The 26,268-nt window shown below is 34.6% G+C and overlaps 1 protein-coding gene across 4 annotated transcripts in view; it reads left to right on the top strand.

The window, feature by feature from the left end:
- Window positions 1–25,981, top strand: part of LOC123539907 (uncharacterized) — a 52,836-nt gene extending 26,855 nt beyond the window's left edge. For 2 of the 4 annotated variants that reach the window (XM_053526978.1, XM_053526979.1), the window contains exons 2-11: window positions 2,924–3,720; window positions 8,161–8,329; window positions 8,702–8,842; window positions 10,608–10,718; window positions 13,225–13,428; window positions 16,655–16,806; window positions 17,366–17,492; window positions 19,788–20,023; window positions 20,699–20,862; window positions 21,155–25,981. In XM_053526978.1, the coding sequence (XP_053382953.1) occupies window positions 2,998–3,720; window positions 8,161–8,329; window positions 8,702–8,842; window positions 10,608–10,718; window positions 13,225–13,428; window positions 16,655–16,806; window positions 17,366–17,492; window positions 19,788–20,023; window positions 20,699–20,862; window positions 21,155–21,314 (2,187 nt within the window). In that variant the 5' untranslated portion in view covers window positions 2,924–2,997 and the 3' untranslated portion in view covers window positions 21,315–25,981. Of the gene's footprint in view, window positions 1–2,890; window positions 3,721–8,160; window positions 8,330–8,701; window positions 8,843–10,607; window positions 10,719–13,224; window positions 13,429–16,654; window positions 16,807–17,365; window positions 17,493–19,787; window positions 20,024–20,698; window positions 20,863–21,154 lie in introns of all 4 variants that reach the window. The other 2 variants (XM_053526976.1, XM_053526977.1) reach the window with 1 other exon arrangement.
- Window positions 25,982–26,268: the final 287 nt, after the last annotated feature.

The raw sequence follows: 26,268 nt of genomic DNA, 5'->3' as shown, positions 1-26,268 counted from the left end.
AAGGAGGTCACTAGGTCAAATCAAAGAAAAACCTTGTGTATGCGATAGAGGCTGTATTTTTCAATTGATCTTCATGAAATTTGGTCAGAATAATTGCCTTGACAGAGTCTAGGTCAAGTTTGAATATGGGTTATCTGGAATCAAAAACTAGATCACTAGGTCAAATCAAAGAAAAACATTGTGTATGCGATAGACGCTGTATTTTTCAATTGATCTTCATGAAATTTGGTCAGAATGATTGCTTTGATAAAATCTAGGTCATGTTTGAATATGGATCATCTGAGGTAAAAAACTAGGTCACTAGTCCAAATCAAAGAAAAGCATTGTGTATGCGATAGACGCTGTATTTTTCAATTGATCTTCATGAAATTATGTTAGAATGATTGCCTTGGTACAATCTAGGTCGAGTTTGAATATGGGTCATCTGGGGTCAAAAAGTAGGTCACTAGGTCAAATCAAAGAAAACCCTTGTGTATGCGATAGAGGCTATTTTTCAGTTGATCTTCATGAAATTTTGTCAGAATGATTGCCTTGATAAAATCTAAGTCAAGTTCGAATATGGGTCATCTGGGGTCAAAAACTAGGTCATATCTAAGAAAATACTTGTTTAAACTCAAGAGACCACATTTTTAATCCAGTCTTAATGAAAATTGGCCAAAATATTTGTTTCCATGAAATTACTAGGTCAAACATGTTTACACTGTTATGGTGTGTTTCTCAGGTGAGCGACCTAGGGCCATCTTTGCCCTCTTGTTTATTAAATAGGTGAATTTACTTTCTACACAAAAGAATGTATTTTTATAGAAATAAACATTTTTAATCCGTTTGAATGTATTGTTTAAATTTTGATTATTTGCAGTGAACATAAATGATACTCTTATGACCATTTTACCAAACCCCTGCAATAGAATGAAGCTAATCCCATGAGCCCTCCATCTGGAATGGCAGCAGCTCCCAAACGGAACGTAATTAGCAACTAATTGTAACGTACAAACATAAATATGACACAGAGACTATCAGCTAAGTAATAAATCAGAATGTCAAAACAATTCTAGTTTAAATGGACACTGCTGTCTGTTCTTTCATTTTTTTATTGTTTTGGGGCACCATTTTGTTGATACGTACATAGATCAGTCAGCCTTACTGCAATCCTCTGTATCTCATACATTGACCTAAATAATCAATAATATGACATTAAGAGATTATTGAAGATCATGTAAATAAATTGAATTAATAATATCATTTTTGTATGTGGAAGCTTTTACAAAAAAAAATTTTCATGTTATTTTTCTATTTAGTTTTGCGTTGCTTTTAATAGGTTTCGGTGAAATCCAGATCAATTATCATTTTCGAAGGTTTTGTATTAAAAATGAGTTTTGTTTTTGATACTTTTGTTTACTAGCATAACGTATTTATGTAAGCATGTTTGTTATTATAATGTGTTTTACAACAAATTCACCATAAGCACCTTCAGTACAAAACGTATATGATTTATTAATGCATATATCAAATATAACATAAATGACAAAAATGAATAAATTAGTTCTTCTTAATTTAAATTCACAAAGAATGAGAGGTAAGTATTGTCGCTGTATTTCTAGAACAATTTTATCAAAAGTTATTAAACTGGCAAATAACCCATGTGTTTTTTCTTTGCAGTGTAGTAAAATAAAATGTTATATAATTATATCATGATTTATAATTCTGATTACATTGATATTTTTATGATATATATTTGATCTTGCTTATGTAGCATCTTTCCCCCCCCCCTTTTTTTTTGCAACCAATGATTATAATCTTTGTTGTGAATGTTGCAGTAATCCAGGTGCATGACTACATATATCTTGAATAATACATTAAAATAATAACCAAGTCAAGTTTCAATATCATAGAACCTGTACTTCTGAATAACTGGGGACATCTGGACACGGGGGCAATATAATTGAATACGGTATGTTCTGATCTCTGTCCTGACCTGGTCTGGCCTGGCCCGGTCGAAAATTGAAAAATCAAGCCAGATTTTATCACATTTAATTAAGCCTCATTAGCGAAAACTTAATAGATTCGTCATTTACGATGTTTTGTATTTGCGTAAGTACTCCATTTATTATATCCCTAACGCCACCATGGAAACTTGATAGTTACATTTTATGATCTTGCCTATGGTGGCCTCTATAAATAGATGATTAAGTACGAGAAAATATAACACCTGATTTCACTGGTTGGTGAATTTGGTGCATTCTGGTATTGGGTCGGACTAATTCAATTGTCTTAAAGCTAAATAAAATGTCTTAAAGTTAATTCAATATAGTAGGACCCAGGGTCATACATACTAATTTGAATATGTCCGACCCTGGGTCGTACTAAAAATGACTGCTGTAATTCAGAGTCATTATAAATCAGAATTGTATTAAAGCTAATTAGAATATGTCCGGCCCAGGACCATACTAATTGAAATATGTCCAACCCAGGGTCGTACTAAAGATGGCTGCTGCAATATTGAGGGTCATACTATTTCGGGATTGTTTTAAAACTAATTGGAATATGTTCGACCCAGGGTCGTACTAATTCGAATTGTCGTAAAGCTAAATAGATTTATCTTAATTCAGGGTCGTACTTATTCTATTTAGTATGATCCTAGGATCATACTAATAGAATCTGTCTGACCCAGGATCCATCGTACTAAATGAAATAGCTTAAAGCTAATTCCCAACCAGGGTCATACTAATAAGAATATGTCCGACCCAGGGTCGAATTGTCTTAAAGCTAAATCTAACGGTACGTCATAATTTTAGAAATTTATAAGGGTAAAGGTTACTTTAAATTAAAAGCCTCTTCAGAGAACAGAGATGATATTGTTATTCACTCTCTTGTTTTCTTCTTGTTTTAGATTATTAAGCCTCAGGTCTTCGTGTTGTTGCAGATAGTTCACTTAGAGAGAAGACCAGCAATTCCAGTTACTGAATCAGCATTTAAAACCACAGTAAACCTGAGAAAATGGAAGACAGTACAGAAATATACTCGCATCTTCCACAACCTCAACCATTGAATAACACTGATTCTCATCCTCCCCAAGCCCCAGATGAGAAGGTGTCACTGGACAATGAAAATGAAAAAGCAAAAACTGAACAGGACTCTAAAGGAATTGAAAATGAAAAGAAAAAAGATGATGTTAAAGATCGGGGACAAGAAAATGCAAAGACCCAAAGTGAAGAAATGGTTGCCAAATTGGAACTAATGACTGATGAAGAGATTGCAGAATTTAAACAGAAAACATTTGAGAATCTAAGAAGTACAGCAAATGAAGTAGTCGCACTTGAAACTCGACAAACAGAAGGTGGAGAATATGTCGAAAAGATTAGAAATTCTATGCTACGATTTTATCAAAGTGAGTCTGTCCTAGACGGCATAGAGTTAGAAGAAATAATCAAATTCAGAAAAGAGATTGCAAAAATTATGATTGAAACTAAGTTTTTTAATTTGAGTTGTGAAATCATTATGAACACATACAAGAATGTATGGCAGTTAGAAGATGGAAAACAGAATGATCGGAAATATCTTCTTCTTTCAAAAAGCATGTTAACTCTGCTGAACTTTAGTGACGACTCGGATGAGTTAGCTGTTGCCATGGCAAATGAATCTGGATTTGTAAAGTTGATGAAACAGATCCTAGAAGACACACAGCAGAGGCATTTAGGAACAGTTGAACCGCTACTAAACGTAAGTTTACTTAAATGATATAACAGAACCGGTGATCACTCTCATTTGTGTTTCTGGGATGGAAACCTCTTATTTCATGTATAAGAAAATATCTTAAATTTCTCTCAGAAATTTGGTAATTACGTATTCATGAGGAAGCTAATTACAAATAATGACAGAAAGACTACACGGTACTTTTTTTTGGAAATCTCATATTATGTCATCCAGCATTGCTGTGGGGTCTGTAATTTGAAGTAGACTATAGAAGGATTCAGATGCTTTACACATTATGACAGCCTTTTTTCCTGAAAACAATTTTGTTCCTCTGTTTGGAGATTGTTGTATCAGTGCTTAGTGATCACAGTTTTAGACTTTACGAATTGTATCAGACTGCCTATCATGTGTGGTAAATTATGTGTGTTGACTTTTGGGATCATGGAGTCAATTCAATATAATTATGTATAATAGAATTCCGCTTAAGCCGGTGCTAGGGGAGTGGGAGGGGGGAGCGGGGGGGGGGGGGGGGGGGTAAGAGGTGTTGCACATTTCATTACCTCCATTACCTCTCATGAACTCAATCAAACCGAGTCTGCTATTATATTGATTGGTTGCATTCTATGCTTCCAAAGATTGTATTGGTAAAAACATTGGGAATATTTTACAAAACAAAGCAGGAAATATTTATAGGTTGGGTAAAGGCTGACTGACTGGTGAAACTAATGTGCATGTTCAAATAAATTGTAAGAAGTCTTCTTAGATGATTTAACTAAGCTATGAAATACTAGTGGATGATTTCTCATTACTCCTACACAGGTACTGAATGGCCACTTAAAATTTAAGCAATACCAATTAAATTGGAAATAAGTTTAACTGCCCTATTGTTTTTCAAAACTGACCTGGCAGGCAGGAAAAAGCATGTTGATTAAAATCCACATTTGTTAAATACTTCCTGTTGCTTTGCAATATACCTATTTTCTTAAATCCTACTACATTTCCTCCCCCGCCTTCTTAATTAGTCCATGCGTATGTATGTGCGGAAGCCCATATGTCCATCTGAAATTGTAAATACTTGTAATTCGAAAAGTATTTTAGCTAGAACCACCAAATCGCACAGAATTATTAATTAGCGGATACAGTAACCTTTGCTCACATTCAGTATTACGCCCCTTGACCATGTAAAAGGAGATATTTTCTTCTTGATTTGGTAAAAAACTGTATCTACGTAACCTATTGATGGATCTTCATGAAATTTAAAATAAATATAGATGACTATAGGGCATAGGGCAGTGGTGCTTGCTTATCTTTCATCAGCATCTGTTCAGTACCTGCAGAGTTATTGCCCTTTAATTGTTTTTAAATTCATAAATTCCCACAAAGTAACCCATGAATGTTTCTTCACAAAATTTCATGCAAATATAGATCACCACTGGACAGTGGTGCAAACGAAAATGTTCTCAGGACCTCTTCAATAACTGCTAAATTATTTCCCTTTAGGCCACACCAAAATGATTACTTGGACAAAGGATTTCCCGCTCCATTTTTCTCCAAAATAAAAATCAAATATTTTTTTTTGAAAATCAGCTTCCGCTCGCTTCAGTTTTTGCAGACCGATTTCAAAATTTAAGAGTGGGCGTTTTTCACTGTTTAGGGCCCTTATTTTCACTGTGAAGCGATAGTAATTTCTAAAATTTAATACTTTTTATCATAATTGTCCATTAAAACACCAGAAGAACATGTTTGAGGCTCTGTGTTGCCCCAGTTTGCAAAACTGACAGCCGAAATTACAGTAAGATTGTATAAATAAATCCTTGAAAGATCATTAGAAAGAGTTTCCGCAAAACATTTTTTTTCTCAAGATGAACATCAATTTCTCATGAATTAAAACTGTGTCATTTAATAATGGCTAGTGATTAAAACAACGTTTTGCTGCAAATCCTTAAAATTATACACATATATCAGCAGTAATTTGGTAGTACTTAAATGATGAACAGGTGGTATAATTCAGTTTGGACTTCACATACAGTGTTACATCATAAATAATGTATTGCTGAAATAACTTTGATTTTAAGGACTGGAACATTGCTTCTATCAGCTATGTAAAATGAACACAATTTTCTTGCGGAGAAGGGGTATGGAACTTTATTAGGGCAAAGGAATCCTAAAGAGCTTACAAACTCACAATCCAAGAAAACATGCATTAAAGGCTTACTTTTTTATTTTTCATGTAGAGTTGAAAAACAAGAATATTATATAACTGTTTATAGATCCTTTTTCAGATTTGTTAATGGGTACCATCAGATCTATTTAACTAAAAGAAACCGAAGGTGATAATGCATTTATTGTTAAGACTTGCATCATCAAAAGTAAGTCTTTCCTTATCTGCCAAAGTTAAATGTGAAATCAAAGAACAACAGAAAGTGCAAAATTTGTCATTGAATTTACAAGTGAATTTGGCCATCAGTGGATGATAGATTTCCTGGTATCTTGTGAAATTGCAATGAAAGTTGACAGACACTATGATATATAGGTCATGAGTATACCTAATGTACTCAGGTGGGTTAATTGCAGAATTTTCCATATATATTTAATGATTTCTGTTATACACTACATGAGAGTAACAGCTTTCTTATTATTATGTAGTGACATAGAATCTAAGGCAAAACCCTTTATGTGGCCAGGGTACTGGCTTGCCTAGGATAAAACTTAGCAAACACATTAGTTCTATACACTAGAAATACGGTCAAATTGCAAGATTTTCTTGTATCCGCCTGTTGTCCCTCCAGTTTGTTTAAAAGTCTAAATGTTTGTAATGTATTTTGGGAACGGTTTGTAATTAAACCTTCTATATTTAAAGATCTTTGGTTCTTTTATGTATTTTCAAGCCATTTTGATATGTTTTTGCAGTGCTTGTTGACTTTTGTGACAAGGTTTTTTATTTTTTTCTTAAAATCGCTCCTCGTCCGCTCCAGAAGTAAGTGATATCCAAAAACAAATATTTTTATTTTTATTTCGCTCGCTCGCTCCTAAATTTTTTGGAAAAATTCCGATGACAAAGGAATTAATTTGGCGTGGCCTTAATTATTATATCTTTCAAAATACTGTCTCCTTATTAACAATATAACCTTTTTGGCGGTGGATATAAATTCACTTGTCTGCTCGTACACTTTCGATTTCATTATGTGACTTACGGAGTAAAAAGATATTTACTAAACATATTTTTTCCCCGTCCGTCCGTCACACACCATATCCCTTCAATATCTGGAGAACCATTTGACATACAGCCTTCAAACTTCATAGGATGGTAGGGTTTATAAAGTAGACGACCCCAATTGTTGTTTTTTTTGCGGGTCACTCAGTTAAAGGTCAAGGTCAGAGGGGCCTGAACATGGAAAATTATTTCCGTTTAATAACTTGTGAATCACTTGACCCAGAAAGTTAAAACTTCATATTTATTTTGGGGTCACTTTGGTAAAGGTCAAGGTCAAAGGGGTCAGAACATGGAAAGCAATTTCCGATCAATTACTTGAGAACCGTTTAATCCACAACCTTTAAACTTCTTAGAGTGATAGAACTTACAAAGTAGATGATCCTTATAGATTTTGGGGTCACTCAATCAAAGGTCAAGGTCACAGGGGCATCTGTCCGTCACACTTCATTTTCGACCAATAACTAGAGAACCATTTAATATAGAACATTCAAACTTCATAGAGTGATAGGGCTTACGGAGCAAATGACCCCTATTATTTTTTAGGTTACTCAATCAAAGGTCAAGGTCACACGGGCTTGCACATGAAAAAACCGTTTCCGATCAATAACTTTGAATCACTTGACCCAGAATGTTGAAACTTAATAGGATGATTGGACATGCAGAGTAGATGATCCCTAGTGATTTTTGGTCACATGATTAAATGTCAAGGTCACAGGGGCCAGAACATGGAAACGGGTTTCTGATTAATAAATTTCGAACTATTTGACCCAGAACTTTCAAAATTGAAAGGGTGGTAGGACTTAGAAAGTAGATGACCCCTATAGTTTTTGGGGTCATTCGAGCAAATGTGAAGGTCAAAGGGACCTGAACATGGAAAAAACACTTTCCAATCAATAACCTGAGAACCACTTGACCCAGAATGTTGAAACTTCATAGGATGATTAGACATGCAGAGTAGATGACCCTATTTATTTTGGGCCCACTCGATCAAAGGTCAAGGTTACTGGGGCCAGAACATGGAAAACCGTTTCCAATCCATAACTGAGAAACACTAAACTCAGAACGTTGAAGCTTAATTGGATGATTGGACATGCCAAGAAGATTATCCCTATTGCAGCCAACCATCAATGTCTCTTTGACTTTTGCTCCTATCGACTTCTTGCCTATTTCTACTCTGCTTTAGGGGAGACATGCGCTTTTCTACAAAAGAATATTCTAGTTATATATTAGTTTTGCTATACTGAATTTTTCAGAAACGTGAGGAAAAGTTATTGGAGTATTCGCTTACACTGATTCACAACATGTCGATGAGAGAGTCAAATATTGCTCGACTACGCGATCTGGACATGATTAGATCATTAAAGCCTTTCCTCAGTTCGTCAAATGATATGTTTGCTTTGATCGCATTGGCTGGTCTAGCAGGTGAGTGACTGAAGAATAATTTTACTTTAGGTAACACATACAAGGATATTGTCATGCCTGTAAAATTTCAGTGCTACCACTTCAGAAAATATTAAAACAATTTGTTTTTCATTTCACTTACATTTAAGATCAGACCATTTAAAAGAGCGCTTAATCGTAGATGGAACAAACCCTGTTTAGGTCATCACTTGGGGAAGCCATCCATCTGACTTGTGGAGGGTTGATGCATCTACCCAGGGTACAGTCGGTGCCTGAAATAACATCAAAACCTGGAGAGAGATCCTATGACATGAACTATGTTTGCGTGATTAAAAACTCAGAAATTAACAATTTATAAAGGATATTTACAACGTCATGTTCATTACATTTCAGGTATTATCAACGAGGAAGAATGTGAAATTATAAATGGTCATAAGAATACTGTGAAGATACTGTTAGATTGTCTTCGGGAATGTTTGAAAGACAAGATGCGAAGGTGTAGTGAGGGATGGTCTGCCAAAGAATGTGGGTTCAGTAAGTAAGATCAAATACTAAACAATAGATACATATATTTGTTATAGTTTTCTATGCCAGCTGTTACAAAATTGGTGTGAAATAATGAAGATACAAATATATGTGTACATAACCCAAGACACCTGTGTTTTTCTTAACCAGAATAACACTAAACATATAGGAATACAATGCATCTCCGAAAACAAATGCACACAGGATGACCCAAGTCGGAACATAGCACAGAACAAGTTTTTATCAGACTAATGAAATTATTTATGCTTACCGAGTCTTGATATGTTCTTGACTTATTTTAAGTTTTAACTTTTTTTCATTTTATTGAGTTACGTAATTTAGAATTATCCTTCCTTTGCACAAATAGTCGAGCACTACATTACCAATATATTAATATTCTTAGAGAGATTGCTTACATATTATCAGGAATTACTAACAAAAAGTTCAAGACAAAAAAGATAAAGGTTTTAAAAGGCAAAACCCACAGTCAAATGCAAAGTTGATTTATGTGTACAATTCTAACCAGTAATTATTTTGACTACATGGGTCTTGCTATGGATTGTTCATTCTACAATTGTCGACGCCCGCTCTTTTAGCTGAGTGGGTAGAGCGAGTCCGATCCCCGGGCGGATCGTAAGTTCTCCGTGACGATTTGATAAAAGACATTGTGTCTGCAATCATTCGTCTTCCACCTCTGATCATTCATGTAGGGGAGTTGGCAGTTACTTGCGGAGAACAGGTTTGTACTGGTACAGAATCCAGGAACATTTGTTAGGTTGACTGCCCGCCGTTACATGACTGAAATACTGTTGAAAAACGGCGTTAAACCCAAAACAAACAAACAAACAAAAAACAGTTGTCGACTTTGTTAAAATGTGATAATTTCTTTACATAACATGAGTTCACAGTTTAAACTACTTAAGCCCCCTTCGAAGAAGGAGGAGTATATTGTTTTGAAGATGTCGGTCGGTCGGTCGGTCCGTAGAACAATTGGTTTCCGGATGATTTCTCGAGAACGCTTAGGCCTAAGATAATGAAAGTTGATAGGAAAATCAGTTATGACCGGCAAATGACCTCTATTGATTTTAAGATCAGTAGGTCAAAGGTCAAGGTCACAGTGATCGGAACAATTAGACCGTTTCTGAACAATAACTCAAGAGTGCTTCGGCTTGTAATCAGGAAAGTTGATAGGGAGGTTTGTCAAGACCGGCAAATGACCCCTATTGATTTTGATATCAGTAGGTCAAAGGTCAAGGTCACAGTGACTCGGAACAGTTAAACCGTTTCCGAACGATAACTTGAGAACGCTTGGGCCTAGGATCACGAAACTTAATAGGGAGGTTTATATGACCAGCAGATGACCCCCATTGATTTTGTGATCAGTAGGTCAAAGGTCAAGCTCACAGTGAACCGGAACAGTTAAACCGTTTCTGGACAATAACTTGAGAACGCTTGGACATAGGATCACGAAACTTAATAGGGACGTTGATCATGACCAGCAGATGATCCCTGTTGATTTTGAGATCAGTAAGTCAAAAGTCAAGGTCACAGTCACTCGGAACAGTTAAACGGTTTCCGGACCATAATTTGAAAAATAAAACAGATTACTGAATGTATGTTTAGAAACTTTCGTTTTCTACGAGTTCTTGTTTATACGAGTTCTTGTTTATACTTGATTTTAAACAATCTGTGTATTATAAAATTTGTTTAATTCATAAAAAATTTAGGGGTGTAGTGAAATAATCTACATATATGTTATTGTATTGTATGGCAGTTGTTAGAATGTTAGCAAGGAATGATGCAAACAAGAAGACACTAGTAGATCTTGGATCCCTGGAGCTACTTGTAGAGTTGGGAAAAACTGGGGATCAGACTGAACAGAATGGTAAATATTTTACATGTTTGAAGTTTGTTTGTATGTAAGCTTATTTATAGTCGCCATTGGTAACCCATATGGCCGACCCCTCCGGAAGATTTTTAGTAATATTTGTGGCATGATAGTTCAAGATATAGAAAATGCACCAATTCCAGAAGGTTCCCTTGTTCTTTAGCATGCAAAGTGTAAAGCATCCCTACGCAGGACTTTTATTCCATTTTTAGCGCACCTGTCACAAAGTGACGAGGTGAGCTTTTGTGATCGCGCGGCGTCCGTCGTCCGTGCGTGCGTCCGTACGTAAACATTTGCTTGTGACCACTCTAGAGGTCACATTTTTCATTGGATCTTTATGAAAATTGGTCAAAATATTTACCTAGATGATATCTAGGTCAAGTTTGAAACTGGGTCACGTACGGTCAAAAACTAGGTCAGTAGGTCTAAAAAAAGAAAACCCTTGTGACATCTCTAGAGGCCATATTTTTCATGAAATCTTCATGGAAATTGGTCAGAATGTTTACCTTGATGATATCAAGGTCAAGTTTGAAACTGGGTCACGTGCGGTCAAAAACTAAGTCAGTACGTCTAAAAATATAAAAACCTGTGACCTCTCTAGAGGCCATATTTCTCAATGGATCTTCATGAAAATTGGTGAGAATGTTTACCTTGATTATATCTATTTCACGTTTGAAACTGGGTTATGTACGGTCCAAAACTAGGTCAGTAGTTCTAAAAATATAAAAACCTTGTGACCTCTCTAAAGGCCATATTTTTCAATGGATCTGTATGAAAGTTAGTCAGAATGTTTATCTTGATGCTATCTAGGTCAAGTTTGAAACTGGATTAACTACAATTAAAAACTAGATCAGTAGGTCTAAGAATAGAAAAACCATTTGACCTCTCTAGAGGCCATATTTTCCAATGGATCTTCATAAAAATTGGTGAGAATGTTCAACTTGATAATATCTAGGTCAAATTTGAAACTGGGTCACGTGCAATCAGAAACTAGGTCAGTAAGTCTAAAAATAGAAAAACATTGTGACCTTTCTAGAGGCCATATTGTTCATCAGATCTTCATGAAAATTGGTGAGAATGTTTACCTTGATGATATCTAGGTAAGGTTTAAAACTAAGTCACATGCCTTTAAAAATTAGGTCATTAGGTCAAATAATAAAAAAAACCTTGTGACCTCTCTAGAGGCCATATTTTTCAATGGATCTTCATGAAAATTGGTCAGAATTTTTATTTTGATGATATCAAAGTCAAGTTCAAAACTGGGTCACATGAGCTCAAAAACTAGGTCACTATATCAAATAATAGAACAAAACGACGTCATAATTCAAAACTGGGTCATGTGGGGACAGGTGAGCGATTCAGGACCATCATGGTCCTCTTGTTGTAACTTTAAGTCGGAGGCTCAAACTCAGAACTGCTAATTTCGTAGTTAGACAGTGTTTTCATTGGCCTACTGTGTCCGCTCTTAATGTTTTACAGTATTGGGCCCAGGATATATAAAACTGCTTTTTAGACCAGTTTCAAATCTGAAAAGCTGATTGGTTTTGTCTGAGAATAAATTTGAAATTGACCAAGGCTGTATTCTTAGTCTGGTGTCCAAATATCAGTTTTTATAATCTTTGACACAGTCTGGCTCTGTATTGAAACACCTATACGAAGGCTGCAATGTGTCTGTTGTGCAGAGGTTGCTGCCCCAGAAAAATAATTTATTAATGGATTTAATTTGATAAGCTCTTAGCCAATAACTATATATAACATACACATTTACACATATATGATGTATGTTTGTTCTTTAGCCTGAGTAAAATTGAAAGTACGGACATTTTTTAACTTTTTAAACAGGTGTTCTAAAACTAGTTATTAGATTGCCGAATGTCGTTGTCCAAGCGGGCGGGCGGCCTCCACTTTTGGTTTCCGCTCAATAATTTTTACTGTTATTACTACTGTCACTGTTACTAAAAACAAAAATGGTTTATGCTCAGTATCTTTAGTTTGGATACACCTATTGTTAGCAAACATTTTTGTTTATGTAGCTTTTATCAAAGAATCATAAATTACATAGGGCAATGACACATGTACTTTTCTTATACCTGTACTTTTGAATAACACGACTGGATGCAGTCAGATATGTGTAATAGAGCATGACCACTTTTTAAACAGAACCTGTTGGCGTGATGCAAAATTTGAAAACCTGGTTTTCGTGAAATTTTAACGTTTCTTGTTAATTAACATGCACTAGTTTTTAATCTTGCAACTGTTTATCAAGTTGGCTTTAGAATCATGTTTTTTACTCTCACAACTCAAAACCGTAACACCTACTTCAGGCAGTTTCACATTGATAGAAAGTATCATGTGATCGTAGACAGCAGTTCACTGAAGACGGTAGCAGATACTACAAAATCTATCTGATGTAAATGTTGGTGTTTGAATTGTGACTGTAAGAAACAGGTTCTAAATTGTATAAATACATTGGGAATTTATGATGCAAATTTTTCTTTTACAGAGAGTGTTGCAGCACTCTGGGCATTGTGTTTCGATGAAGATAACCAGTCACTGATTACAGGAAAAGCGGAACTTGGTGTTGTAGATTTACTAGTAGATTTAAAACACTCGGAAGATGATAGTATTAAGAAATCATGCAATGGTGCATTGTGGACATTGAGAGATGCATTAAAGAATACAGTTTGTGAAAAATATAAGAAAATTGGTGAGTTGATGAAGCTTTATTGTTTAATTTCGCCCCCAGTAGCTTAGGGAAAATTTTGCAGAGCAAAGCTATCGGCCAAGTCCCCCATGGGGCAGTCGCTGAATAATTATGTTGACATACCAGTTAGAGTGTACTTAAATGACACCAGGAATTATGTCCCTCTTAGGCATTATTTCAGTTGAGGTTAGGGACTTGTTAAGCCAGCCAGATAGTTTGCTTGATATTGATGAGTCAATTCTTGCTGAGGCTCGCGCCTAAAATGGCAAGAAGAAATGATTCCGAGCCATTTATCTTAACCACTTGGTCACAGAAGCCACAAGTAAACTTAAGATTTATTGGATATTATATTGTGTATGTTATACAGTACTATGCATTGATATATCATAATAGTTTCGGCAAAAGGAACTTGGCTCGATTACTTTCAAGGATGGCAATTACATCTTTCTGGTGGCTATAATAATGCATGCAAAATGTCACTTTTCTGTCCATACTTTCAATGACAACAACATTGAGTTCATACAAGCTTTAAACTTACAAAGGATAACTAGGGAAAATACTTGCCATTTAAAGAGTTGACAGACACTGATAAATCTATGGTAGCAGATTGCTGCCATTTCGTCCTAGCGTGTTGGCTGAATTGAAGAGAGCTTACATTCCAGTAGTGAGTACCACAAATTATTGGCACGTTTATTTGTCATGTTGGCACTGTGTAAATATGCCAGATCAAAAAGGCAGAAATCAGCCACCTAACAATTTTACTTAAACCATTTACCTTTTTGTAACAGGCAAATCATTTGATACAGGTAAATTACTTTCATTGTGCACAATGCTAGTATTCCTAAACTTTCTAAGTTAAAACTTTTGACATTAAATTTATAATGCTGATTGTTTGGTTTTGAATAATTTACTTGAAAAATAGACCCTGCCTTATTTGCTGAAACACTTATGCCAAGTTCCAGACCAATTTTAACATAGAAATAGGGACACAATGCCATATTCAGGAATTCCCATTTTATAGTCTTTATAACCAGTGGCTTAAATGTTTTTCGAGAATACAGGCCTTGCATTACATATTTACTGACATTTTTCTTTGCTTTGTGAAGAAATATTGTTTATAGAAACAGAGATTATGTATTTAAATTTTGTGCACCATCTTGGAGAAAGAAAAACGATTGACAGCAAACACAACTAAATTGCAATAAATAATGAATTTCTTGGAAGTCCAGAAGACTGTTCAAAAAACAAAATACCGGTAATTGAGTGTTTGTTTGAATGGCACATTCTCACAAAGAACATGTAAATAGTCAGGCTAAAATTGTCATCAGTTTGGAAGGTTAAAACAAAAAACTGCCATGAAAATTGAACAAAAAACAAACAAATAAAATATAGTACCTATCGAAATTCTCTTTCTGTTCATCTGTTTCAAGATTTTACGGGGGCAGTAAAATAAGAAAAGCAACATTTTGGAATTTCGTCATTTTGAAATTGGAATTTAGCCAGCTTTTACAATAATTTTAGACACACATGTGACACATGAAACTGAAATTTAGCCAGTTTTTACAATAATTAGACATATATGTTAAATATGGAACTAAAATTGAGCCTTTTTTTACAAAAGAAAATAGAAATACAGTTTTTACAATAGTTTTAGACATATATGCGGCATAATTTTATGAAACTGAAATTTAGCCATTTATTTACAATAATTTTAGACATGTATACAGTTTTTACTGTAGTTTTAGACATACATTTTACATATGGAACTGAAATTCAGCGGCTTTTACAAAAAATTTAGAGCTACAATTTGACTATATAAGTTTCTTGTCATTTCTTTACACGGAAAAATTGACCTAAAAAATTATACCTTTTTGAAAATAACTGAAAAATAATAGCTTACTAGAAAGCTGGCTTAACTCACAAAACACTTAAGAACTACACAATTGTTAGTTTTCTGTGATATTTAGGCTTTTGTTTTGTATAGCTGTTCTCTAGGCATAGCCAAGATTTTATTAGATGAGGTGCAAAGTGCAACCTTGAAACAGTAATTGCAATTACATACAGGATATGCTGGTCCCTCCTGCTGTACAGTTGTAGAAGAACATCAAAAATATTATCTGTTCAAAACACATAGTGATAGGACACATAATAGATACAAACTGACAGGTTTGGCAAACCAAAAAAAAGTAGGAAAGATTAATTTCACTTATTAAAGGAAAATTATATTAGAATATACTGTGTATATTAATAGAATAAAAATGGCAAATTCAGCATTTTATACATAATTATTTAATATTTAGGCATGATTACTTTGATTTTGTCTCGTGTTTTTCAGTGAATTATTGGTGGTATTTTGACAGATATAAAATTTGAAATCTAAGTTGAAAACCAGTTTTTGGACTACAGGATTGTGCTTTTCCATCCTTCTGTTATTCCGTCTGTCATTCTGTCCATCAACACTTAAATGTTCGGTCCATAACTCTGTCTTCAATCGATGGGTTTTAATATTACTTTTGCTAAAATTTTCCCCATAATGAGAGGACATGCAATGCATGAAATTTAGACCCCTAGCTCAAAGGTCAAGATCACACATGGAGGTCAAATATCATCAGGGTTTTTTTTACTGTCTAGTCTGTAACTCAGCCATTGTTCAAGGGATTTTGATATTACTTATTATTCCAAAATCGGGGAGTAGGATAGCTTTTAAAGTTTTTTTTCTATTTTTAGCTCGGGCAGCCATTTTTTTTTTTTTTTTTTGAGAAATATTACTTGACACAAATCTTCTCCAAAATGACATGATGTTTCATATCCCTAGTTCAAAGGTCAAGGTCACACTTGAGTAATGGACCAGAAAGGAAAAAAGAACATACTGACATTTGACCTTGACGTTTTACCTGTCCAAATAGGAAATATGTATAAATACATGGTTTGAAAAGCCCTCATTTCTTTGTGCACAAGAACTTATAATGTTTGAGTCTTTAAAGGAAGTTATAAACAAGAGATGTCCGTAAGACAGCGCGCTCCACTATTTGGCGATTTGACAGTAAAATGAATATATGTCTCAAATATTTTCCAGTATGACACGGGCAAAGGATTGGCCTTGTGCTATTACAAAACTTTGGTAACATGAATATATCTGATATCTTACAGTAAAAATACATAAAACAAATATTACGATAATTTAGGCGGAAAGTTTGATACTGATTATTGTATTGTTCTATTATGGCAGGTGAAGAGTTAGCTTCAAAGAAGGAAAACGTAAATATACAAAGTAGGAAAGAAGCAGTATCAAATGAAGGACATGTCATGATTTCATACCAGTGGGCTGATCAGCATGTGCTGAAAAGTGTACGAGACAACATCAAAGCTAGAGGATATAAGGTATAAACAGACTATTTTCCGGTTTATTGAAAGGGAGTTTCAGGTGAAACCGTAGAGGAAAATATTAGAATTTAAACAGTTGACAGACTGTAAACTTAGAAATGTTCGCGATTTTAATAGTTTGTGTTCTTCCGTCAGCTGACAGTCATATTGCAGCAGTATATTTTGTTAGCAAAGATTTCATAACAATTTAATTTCGCAAGAATATTGTTCTTCCGAAAATGCAAGATTAACAGTAAATTGATTGAAATGATGTGAGTGGGTGATTTTCGTTGTTTTCAATTGACCTAGACACTATGAAATCGTTGATATTCCCGAGGATTAATTTTTGTAGATTTTTATGAATGTGCTAATAAATATAATCCTATCAAACAAATAAAATGTCCATTCATTTCATGTGGAAAATTTTAAATCCACAAATACAAATTCCAACAAAATAGCCGTTTTGGCAAAAAACACGTGAAATTAAAAGCTAACTTAATTAGTTGATCTTATGCCAGGCTAGGATATTACCTGATGTACAAAAGAATTAAGTAAAGCTCTTGTATTAATTTTGTAGGTGTGGATGGATATCGACAAGATGAGTGGGTCCACTCTGCAGGCGATGGCTGATGGTGTTGAAGGTGCTGCCGTGTTCCTCATGTGTATGTCTAACAAATACAAGAATAGCTCAGCTTGTAGATCTGGTAGGTAACTTACAGTCAAACCTGTCTTTAAAGCCCACCGTTTGGAGAACGGAAAAATGTAATTGTAAATGGGTTGTCTCTGAACATAAGTGAAATTGCAATAATAATTCAAACAGGAAGAGATAATATTGACCTTTGAAGCAAGGTTGATGTTTGATTTTTTGTTCAGAAGCCATCTTTGGTACAGGTTTGACTCTTATTGTCATTGTATGTTAACAGTAATTGTATGAAATAAATGTTAATTGCACACTGGACTGTCGTTTCTGGTGAATTAATTCATGTTGGCAAAACCCATCTGGCATCCTCGTGCCTGATGACTCGTGTTTTTGATAACAACTGAGAATATGTGCATTGATTATATGTTGTTTATGTAAACGTCTATAAAGATCAGACACCTTTATAGGTGCTCTTTATTCCTTACAGTATATTTTCAAGTTAGAATAAGTCATTTTTAGAAAAGTTAATATTGTTATGCTAAAAGTTATAAAACTAAACCAGAACATTTTTGTTCTGCCTCATTGAGACATTATGACATCATTTCTGTTTATGTGCATTATAGTTTCCAGTGCTTTGTTTAAATACATTATTATAAGAAAGATTGCTACAAAGGAAGTTTTTCATTTTTGCTTTATTTGTGCTATACAATACAGAACGCAAGACAAAAATCTACCACTCATAGTAGATACTAGTACAGATGAGAGTAACGTAAATGGCTCTAGAGTAACTGTTTAGCAGTATCTCGGCAGAGCTATATTACCGCTTAAACAGGATATTCCTATCTGCATCTACTGCTAGTGACAGAATATTGTAGTAAAATTTTAAGTTAAATCCTCTGAATAGTGCACATTTAGATTACAAAAGTAACTGCCTTATACTAATACATTTAAGTCATTTTATCTCACTCGAGTCCGAAGTGTTCATGCTGTGTCAGTAGTTCCATTGTGCATGAGTCCTTCATCAACAATTTCTTTAAATGACATCTCCTCTAAAACTACCAAATGGATTTTGATGAAGCTTGGCGTGTGATTGTTCAAACAGTTCTACTTGGTTGCACGTAAAGGGGCCACCAGAGCTTAGTATAGAAAAATCTCCTAGACCGCTGGTCCGATTTTGAATTGATTTCACACAAATAGTCTTTATGTAATCTTCTACTGAGTTAGTTCAGATTATTTCAATTAATCAAAAAACATGGCCACAAGGGCCGTAGTTACTTTTCCCAATATATATGTAGTTGAAACTTTAAAAATCCTTGTGTGACCCTCTACTAAGACTGTTCAAACTATTCCGATTCATTTAAACACATGGCTGCCAGAGGACGTGGTCTCCATCCTTTTATGTATAAAGTGGAAACTTAGAGTTTTCTTGTATTACACTGCTGGTCCGATTTTAAAATATTTTCACACAAATGGGCCTTGTGTGACTATCAACCAAGATTGTTCAGATTAATCTGATTCCTCAAAGACATGGCCAACAGAATGTGTGGTCACTTTCCCCTGTATGTATATATTGGAATTTTAAAAAATCTTCTTGTATGAAACTGCAGGCCCGATTTTGAAACATTTTCTGTCAAAATGTCCTTTTGTGACCTTCTACAACAATTGTTCAAAATTATTCTGATTCGTCAAAAACAAGGAGGGTGTGGTCACTTTTCGTTATATGTATGTAGTGGAAAACCTTCTTGTTTCATATGTAGTGGAAAAAAAATCTTTTTGTTTGATATTGTAATATCACATCATTTTCTAAACTTATTACTTACGATACCTCCCCACCCCCTACAACATATATACACATTACCTGCCCATATTTATTTAGCAGAAACTTTAAAAATATTCTTGTCAGAAAACACTCGCACTATATCACTATACTAGTAAATTCACAGACATTTTCCTTGCAAATCCATCTACAAAAACTATTCATGCAAGCAACGTAACTCAGGTGAGCGATCTAGGACCATCACTGGCTTTTGTTGATACAAAATAACGACTACAGCATTATTCGTCATATTGTATAAGTCAATATGTTAAACATCGAGTGTTTGGTATTCAGGATCTTGGAACAGATTGCAAGCTTACAAAAATGTGTTTGCAGACCAGTCTAAATATTCTAGTGCTTGATGGGTTTATTTTGAGATCAGTCTTGAAATTGACCTATCACAAAGATATATTCTGAGACTGGTTTTCCAGCTCAGTTTTACAGTCTCTAACCTTGTCCAATGGCTTAAGTTGATTTTCAGATTGTAATTTATTTAAAGGTTTCTCTACAACCAAGCTAACCTGAAATCATTATACTTTGCAGAGGCTGAATATGCTTATCAGCGTAAAAAGAAAATCATACCACTGAAGATGGAACCTGGTTACACTCCAGATGGGTGGCTAGGAATTTTATGTGGTGCAAAGTTATACTTTGAGTTTAGTCCAAAATATGCATTTGATGACAAGATGAAAGAACTGCTCAAAGAACTAAATCAAGTCATTGGTGAAACTGCAGACACACCTGATTCAGGAGAGATAATCAACCCTCCAACTGCAGCAGTAAGTCTGTATTACTTTGCACAGATTTTATATATTGTATGAAGGATATCTTTACAGGTATAAGTATACTAAAATAAACTGGTTCTGGAACATTTGAAAATAAATGCAAACTATTAATTGGTATCGCTTTAAAGAAGAGGGGTATATCGTTTCCTTCATCGTTTCCTTCATGTAGGTTAGTCTGACAGGTACAAGGATATGAGCATAATACTCAAGATATCTAGGGTTTGAAGTGATCTAAACAGGAAATACATGTATAAGGAAAATGACTGGGGACTACATTTATTGCTCATATGAGCCCAGAAGCTGGAGCTGATAATGTGATGTTTTGCTAGAATAACTTGAAATCAGTTTGACCTCTGGATAAATTCAAATACTTCATAGGACGATTGTCTGTTATACAATATTGTTGTTTTTAGGATCAGTATTCTTTAACCTTGACCTATTTACACATAACGATATATCCAAAATAAACATACATTTACTGAGCACATGAATTTCCGCAAAATAGACCTGCATGCTTTGAAAAGGGAAAAGTGCACATTAGTTTTTACAAATATTTAATACCACGTTTTACTTCTTTTGTTTCTAAGTGAAAGGAAAAAGAAGGAATTTAAAATTTTCATCCCGACTGTGAAAGATATCACTATTTGTTATAATATACCTTTGTCCTAGGTTACCCAGGCAGCTGGAGCACATGTAGTGGAACATCCAGACACTGCCTCCTCTTTGAGTGGAACAGTTGCTAGGATAACTGTTTCCAAGACAACCATTGATAAAGTAAGGAAATGGTCCAACACTGATGTAAAAAATTGGATTGAAAGGAATGGTTTGCAAACGTAAGTACTAGTAAATAGAAATTGGATACATTTCATCCACATTGTTAAGAATTGACAACTTGTAATTTTTTATAATGTTTTTGGACATAAAATTGATTTATAATCACCCTATTTTAGGTTTACAGACACAAAATGGTGCAAGAGATCGTAGTTGCATAATTCTCTTTATTGCAGCCTTTATAAGTTTTGTAGAATAAAGTTGACCAACTATTTAGTGTATTGTTGCCTTTAAATGGGCATGTTGCACCATTTTAAAATGAATGTTTTCATTAACGTTTCTGTTCCATTTCAGATGTGGCATCAATGGCCTGACAGGGGGAGAGATAGCACTTTTAGCAAGTATGCGTGTGGAGTGCCCAGAGTTCTTCTACAAATGCCTACAAGATATGCTCAAAGTGAAAGACTTGCTTACAATGTCCAAGATAGTTTGGGCTTTACATGATCTGTCTTAGAGAATAGTTCACTACTTCCCTTTCCTAGCTGGTGAGAGACTTAAGATAAAATCAGCGCAGACAGACCAGCTCGGTTCAGACACTACAATTTTACTAATGCACCACGACTTAGCTTAGTTGATTGTGTGCTGGTGCACTGTGTAAAGCTTTTGAGAATATGTTAACTTTTTTCTTATTTACAAACAAGATCACTGAATAATGTAGCCAAACTGGTGGTGTGCAAATGCACAACATACCAAGGAAACTAATTCACAAGCAAGGTCTCTGAAGGAAATAGCCTAGTCGATTGTATGCTGGTGCACTATGTATCTGGGAATGATTTGAGAACATGGTAGCTTTAGCACTATCTAATTTCACTAACTTACAAACAAGTTGGCGTAGTGAATGGTTATACAGTACAAGGCTGCTAAGCAGTTGACTGAACAACATGACTTTGTGAAGTCTATTTTATGGAACTTTTAGACTGTCTTATGTTTAGAATGACTGATATGCCTTGTTTAATGTCGTTCTGTTGAGTCAGAGAGACAATATGCTGGATAGAAATCCCAATATGTCCATGTTATGTATGCTGTGTGCTGATTATATTTTCTTCAGTCAAGTCAATGTATTGTTGGATGCTTGAAAGAAACAGGCATGTGGTAACAAAATTATTTTCAGTCAAAAACAAAGATGCATTGTGGGGTGTTACAGTTATTATGTTCAGTTACTGAACATAATAATGTAATACCCCACAGTGCATCTTTTTAACTGAAAATAATTTTGTTACCACATGCCTGTATCTTTAAAGAACTGAATATAACGACTATAGCACCCAACAATACATTGACTTGACTGAAGAAAATATAATCAGCACACAACTTAACACTTCAATAACTGGAAACATTGTGATTTCCACCCTCAATATTGTATCTCGGTCTCAACAGAACGTCATTGAACCAGGCATATCAGTCATTCTCAGCAGAAGACAGTCTATGCGTTCCGTACTGTTTGACTGATATGGGTGGCTCTAAAGTATTAATATTCTGTGAAAATATGATATTTTCATACATATAAAGCTCATATTTTTGTATTGATCAGCAAAAGATAATATCTTTGGACATGACAAATTATCATTTAGATGTATGTTTTTGCATTAATTTGTAAAACATTTTATCTATCCTCTCAATCGAAATTTGTTTTAAAAAATAGATCGACAACCAGGGCTCTGTTCCTAGCCTTTCTGACTTTGAAAGTTCAGACTTGAATTTGCAAAAGCAGAATTTTAACGTTGCCATGATACATTCTAAACAGTGCATCAATACTGCTGATATTTTGCATACTAGTATTTGCAGTGTATTGCTGCATAGCGCACATTAAGCCGGTTTGGATTTTATATGGTCACTAGTTCTGTTTGAATGTTTTTTCAGTGTTGTTGACCAGTCAGTTGATTGAGGTCACTAGTTTACAATCAGAATGTTTTTCAGCGATGTTGGCCAAGCACTTGATTGAGGTCACTAGTTTGCAATCAGAATGATTTTCAGAGATCTTGGCCAAGATTTTGATTGAGGTCACTAGTTTGCAATCAGAATGTTTTTCAGCAATGTTGGCCAAGCATTTGATTGAGGTCACTAGTTTGCAATCAGAATGTTTTATAGCAATGTTGGCCAAGCATTTGATTAAGGTCACTAGTTTGCAATCAGAATGTTTTTCAGCGATGTTGGCCAAGCACTTGATTGAGGTCACTAGTTTGCAATCAAAATGATTTTCAGAGATCTTGGCCAAGATTTTGATTGAGGTCACTAGTTTGCAATCAGAATGTTTTTTCAGCAATGTTGGCCAAGCATTTGATTGAGGTCAGTAGTCACTAGTTTACAATTAGAATGTTTTTCAGTGATGTTGGCCAAGCATTTGATTGAGGCCAATAGTTTACAATCAGAATGTTTCTCAGAGATGTTGACACTACCAAACATTTGATTGAGGTCAACAGTTTACAATCAGAATGTTTTTCATTGATGTTGACCAATCATTTGATTGAGGTCAATAGTTTACAATTAGAATGTTTTTCAGTGATGTTGCCCAATCATTTGATTGAGGTTAATAGTTTACAATCAGAAAATCAGAATGTTTCTCAGATGCTGACCAAACATTAAATTTTGATTGGGGTCAATAGTTTACAGTCATAATGTTTTAGCGATGTTGACCAAACATTTAATTGAGGTCAGTAGTTTACAATCAGATTTTTATTCAGTCTTATTGAACATGCATTTGATCAAGGTCAGTATCACTAGTTCACAATCAGAATCTCTGCATGTGCCATATCAATCTGTTTTTATATGCCCGAAGGGACGTATTATGTTATGACGCTGGTGTCCATCTGTCTGTCCGTCCGATAGCAATTTCGTGTCCGTTCTGTAACTCTTGAACCCCTAGCAGGACTTTGAATAAACTTGACACAAATGTTCACCAAAATCGAGATGACTTGTAGAGCGCATGTTTCGGTTGGCTCGTTTCAAGGTAAAGGTCACACTCAGGGGTTAAAGGTCATACCTTCGGGTGTATATTGCTCCGCATTGCGGGCTTGTTAAAACATTATTATTTGCACAAGTAAATTTTCTAAATGTCAGCTTGGTCCAAAACTCTTTCGTGTCATTATCTTGTCATATTTTTGCGGCTGCTATGTGTGGTGGTAAGATGGATACTCGATATATTTAGAGTTTACCCAATTCACTTAAATGATATTATGTAACTAATATATATGTAATATATATTTATTTTCCTCAGATCTGATCTTTTTCAAGTAATTTTATTATTATTTTTAGATATTAGATAATAATTTGATACATATATTTTGTTATCTGGCTTTTTAGAGCCATAATCAAATGCCATAATAATGTATTTATTTCTAGCACAGGATCCAAGATTTTCAGGTTTTATAGTATATTTTTCAGAGCAGAATACATGTTCTACAATACCTTGCTGAGAATACAGGTATTCTATGAAAAACCTTGGTACAAATTGTGATATATATTTAAGCTACTCCCCCATTCCCACCAAGTTTGGCATGTAACGTATATAAATTATGTAAATTATGTATATAATTATAACACTGATGTTAAAGTGAGTGAAAGAAAGTGTTAGATATTGTTTAAAAAAACAAGTAGAATTTTCATTTTATCCATTATTTTAAAAAGCCATTTATTCGCTTCTGCACAGTATTTTTGGTATGTTTAGGATATCTTGCAAAATTCGTATGTCAATAACTTTGTAGCATTGGTCAATTTCTCAGCACACTTCTTTTATAGATTTTTGAGAGAAAAAAATGAGGACCAAAGGGTAAATGAGTCGCTTAATCAACAAGCAGGGGAAAGTAATGTTTGGATTCTCGATTGTTTAACACAATGATTTGTCAGAAATTATTTATTTAATAGATTTTTAAATGAGGCTAAATGTTCCCAAAAATTGTTGTGGGTGTACTTAGATTTACCCTTGTTTGTATGCCAGTCTGTCCATCCGTACATTTGTCTGTTGGAAATGTGTCATGTATATCTATGTATAGTAAGTCGTCGAACAGGATTGCTGTTCAGCGTATAAAGTTGTGCATCTGGTGTTTTGTTTGGAATTTCACTTAGTAAAGCTGTGGCCCTTGAAGTCAAAAGTTTGTGTTGCACATATCTCAAAATTTAGGTGTTTGACATAAAGTCATGAAACAGGATTGTTATACACGTTGTGAAGTTGTGCACCAACAGTTTTGTTTGGAATTTCAGGTTTATGGCCCAAGGCAGTCAAAAATATGCATAAACGTCGTAAAAGTTTGTTTCACATGTATCTCTAAAAGTATTTGACCTAGGGTCATGAAACATTACAGAATTATTATACAGCGTAGTACGTTGTGCTCCTGGAAGTTTTGTTTGGGATTTCACTCAGCCATAACAGAATTAAAGCCCTTGAATTAGTCAAAACTATCCATATTGTTGGGACCATCATGTCCATTTATTGATTTATTTTTGAGTTTTGGCCTTTTTCACTTTGAAATACTGCAATGCCATTAGAACACTGTGTATTCAACTTCTACAGTTTCCATCCAACGATAATGAAACTCATTATACGTCTTCAACAAGTGCATATTATCATGTCCAGTTTTTTTTTCTTCTTCTAGGGTCGAGGACTCTACTATTTCATTAAGCATTTTCAGGCGGCAAGTCCCATGCAGTGTTGACATTGCCCTCATTTATTTTGTATTATCCATACTCAAATCCCCGCTTATGACATGCACCCCCAACCCAAGGTAATATGAAACTTTACTTAGTTTTGCATTGTCAACATTTAATATATAAACATATAGTGTCAGGATGTTGGGGCAAGAATGTCCAATGTGCACACATCTAGTATTTTATTGTTACCGTTATATGATTTTGCCGGATGTTTTTAAGATTGTATTTTACATGATTTTAATGTTTTTTGATGGTAAAGGTTTATACAACAGTGTAGATATTCTCTCCGTGCCAGTGAAAACAAGTGAATGAAGTATTGCCATGCAATACAAAGTCCCCTACTGGAAGGCACCTAATTTTCTCAACTGCAGTATAGCATAATGAACTGATATCTGGCAATGATGTATAAACAATATTGTACTATATATTCAGTATGTTATAAACAAAAGACTTGGATTAAAATTTGTATATATAAAACCCTATAGTTGTTTTCATATAGCATTTTTGGCCGATTATCAAATAGGTAACGTTATTTATAGTAAAAAAAGATCCATATAAGTCCACATAAAACTCTTCACCAGGTCAAAATACACCTAAAAATTGGATGTAACATGCATGTTGTACCAAAGAAAACTGGTCTCGATTTTTCCCTACGGCCTGTAATAAGTAAGTTACAATATAAGCTATTTATAGTAAAACAAGGGGACATAATTCTAAAGTAACAAGAGTGTCTCATGGTGGTGAACATTTGTGCCAAGTTACAT

The sequence above is a fragment of the Mercenaria mercenaria genome, chromosome 16 (genome assembly GCF_021730395.1).
Source record: "Mercenaria mercenaria strain notata chromosome 16, MADL_Memer_1, whole genome shotgun sequence".
Classification (NCBI taxonomy): domain Eukaryota; kingdom Metazoa; phylum Mollusca; class Bivalvia; order Venerida; family Veneridae; genus Mercenaria; species Mercenaria mercenaria.
The sequence above is the reverse complement of the archived record's forward strand: the minus strand, read 5'-3'. Positions and strand labels throughout refer to the sequence as shown.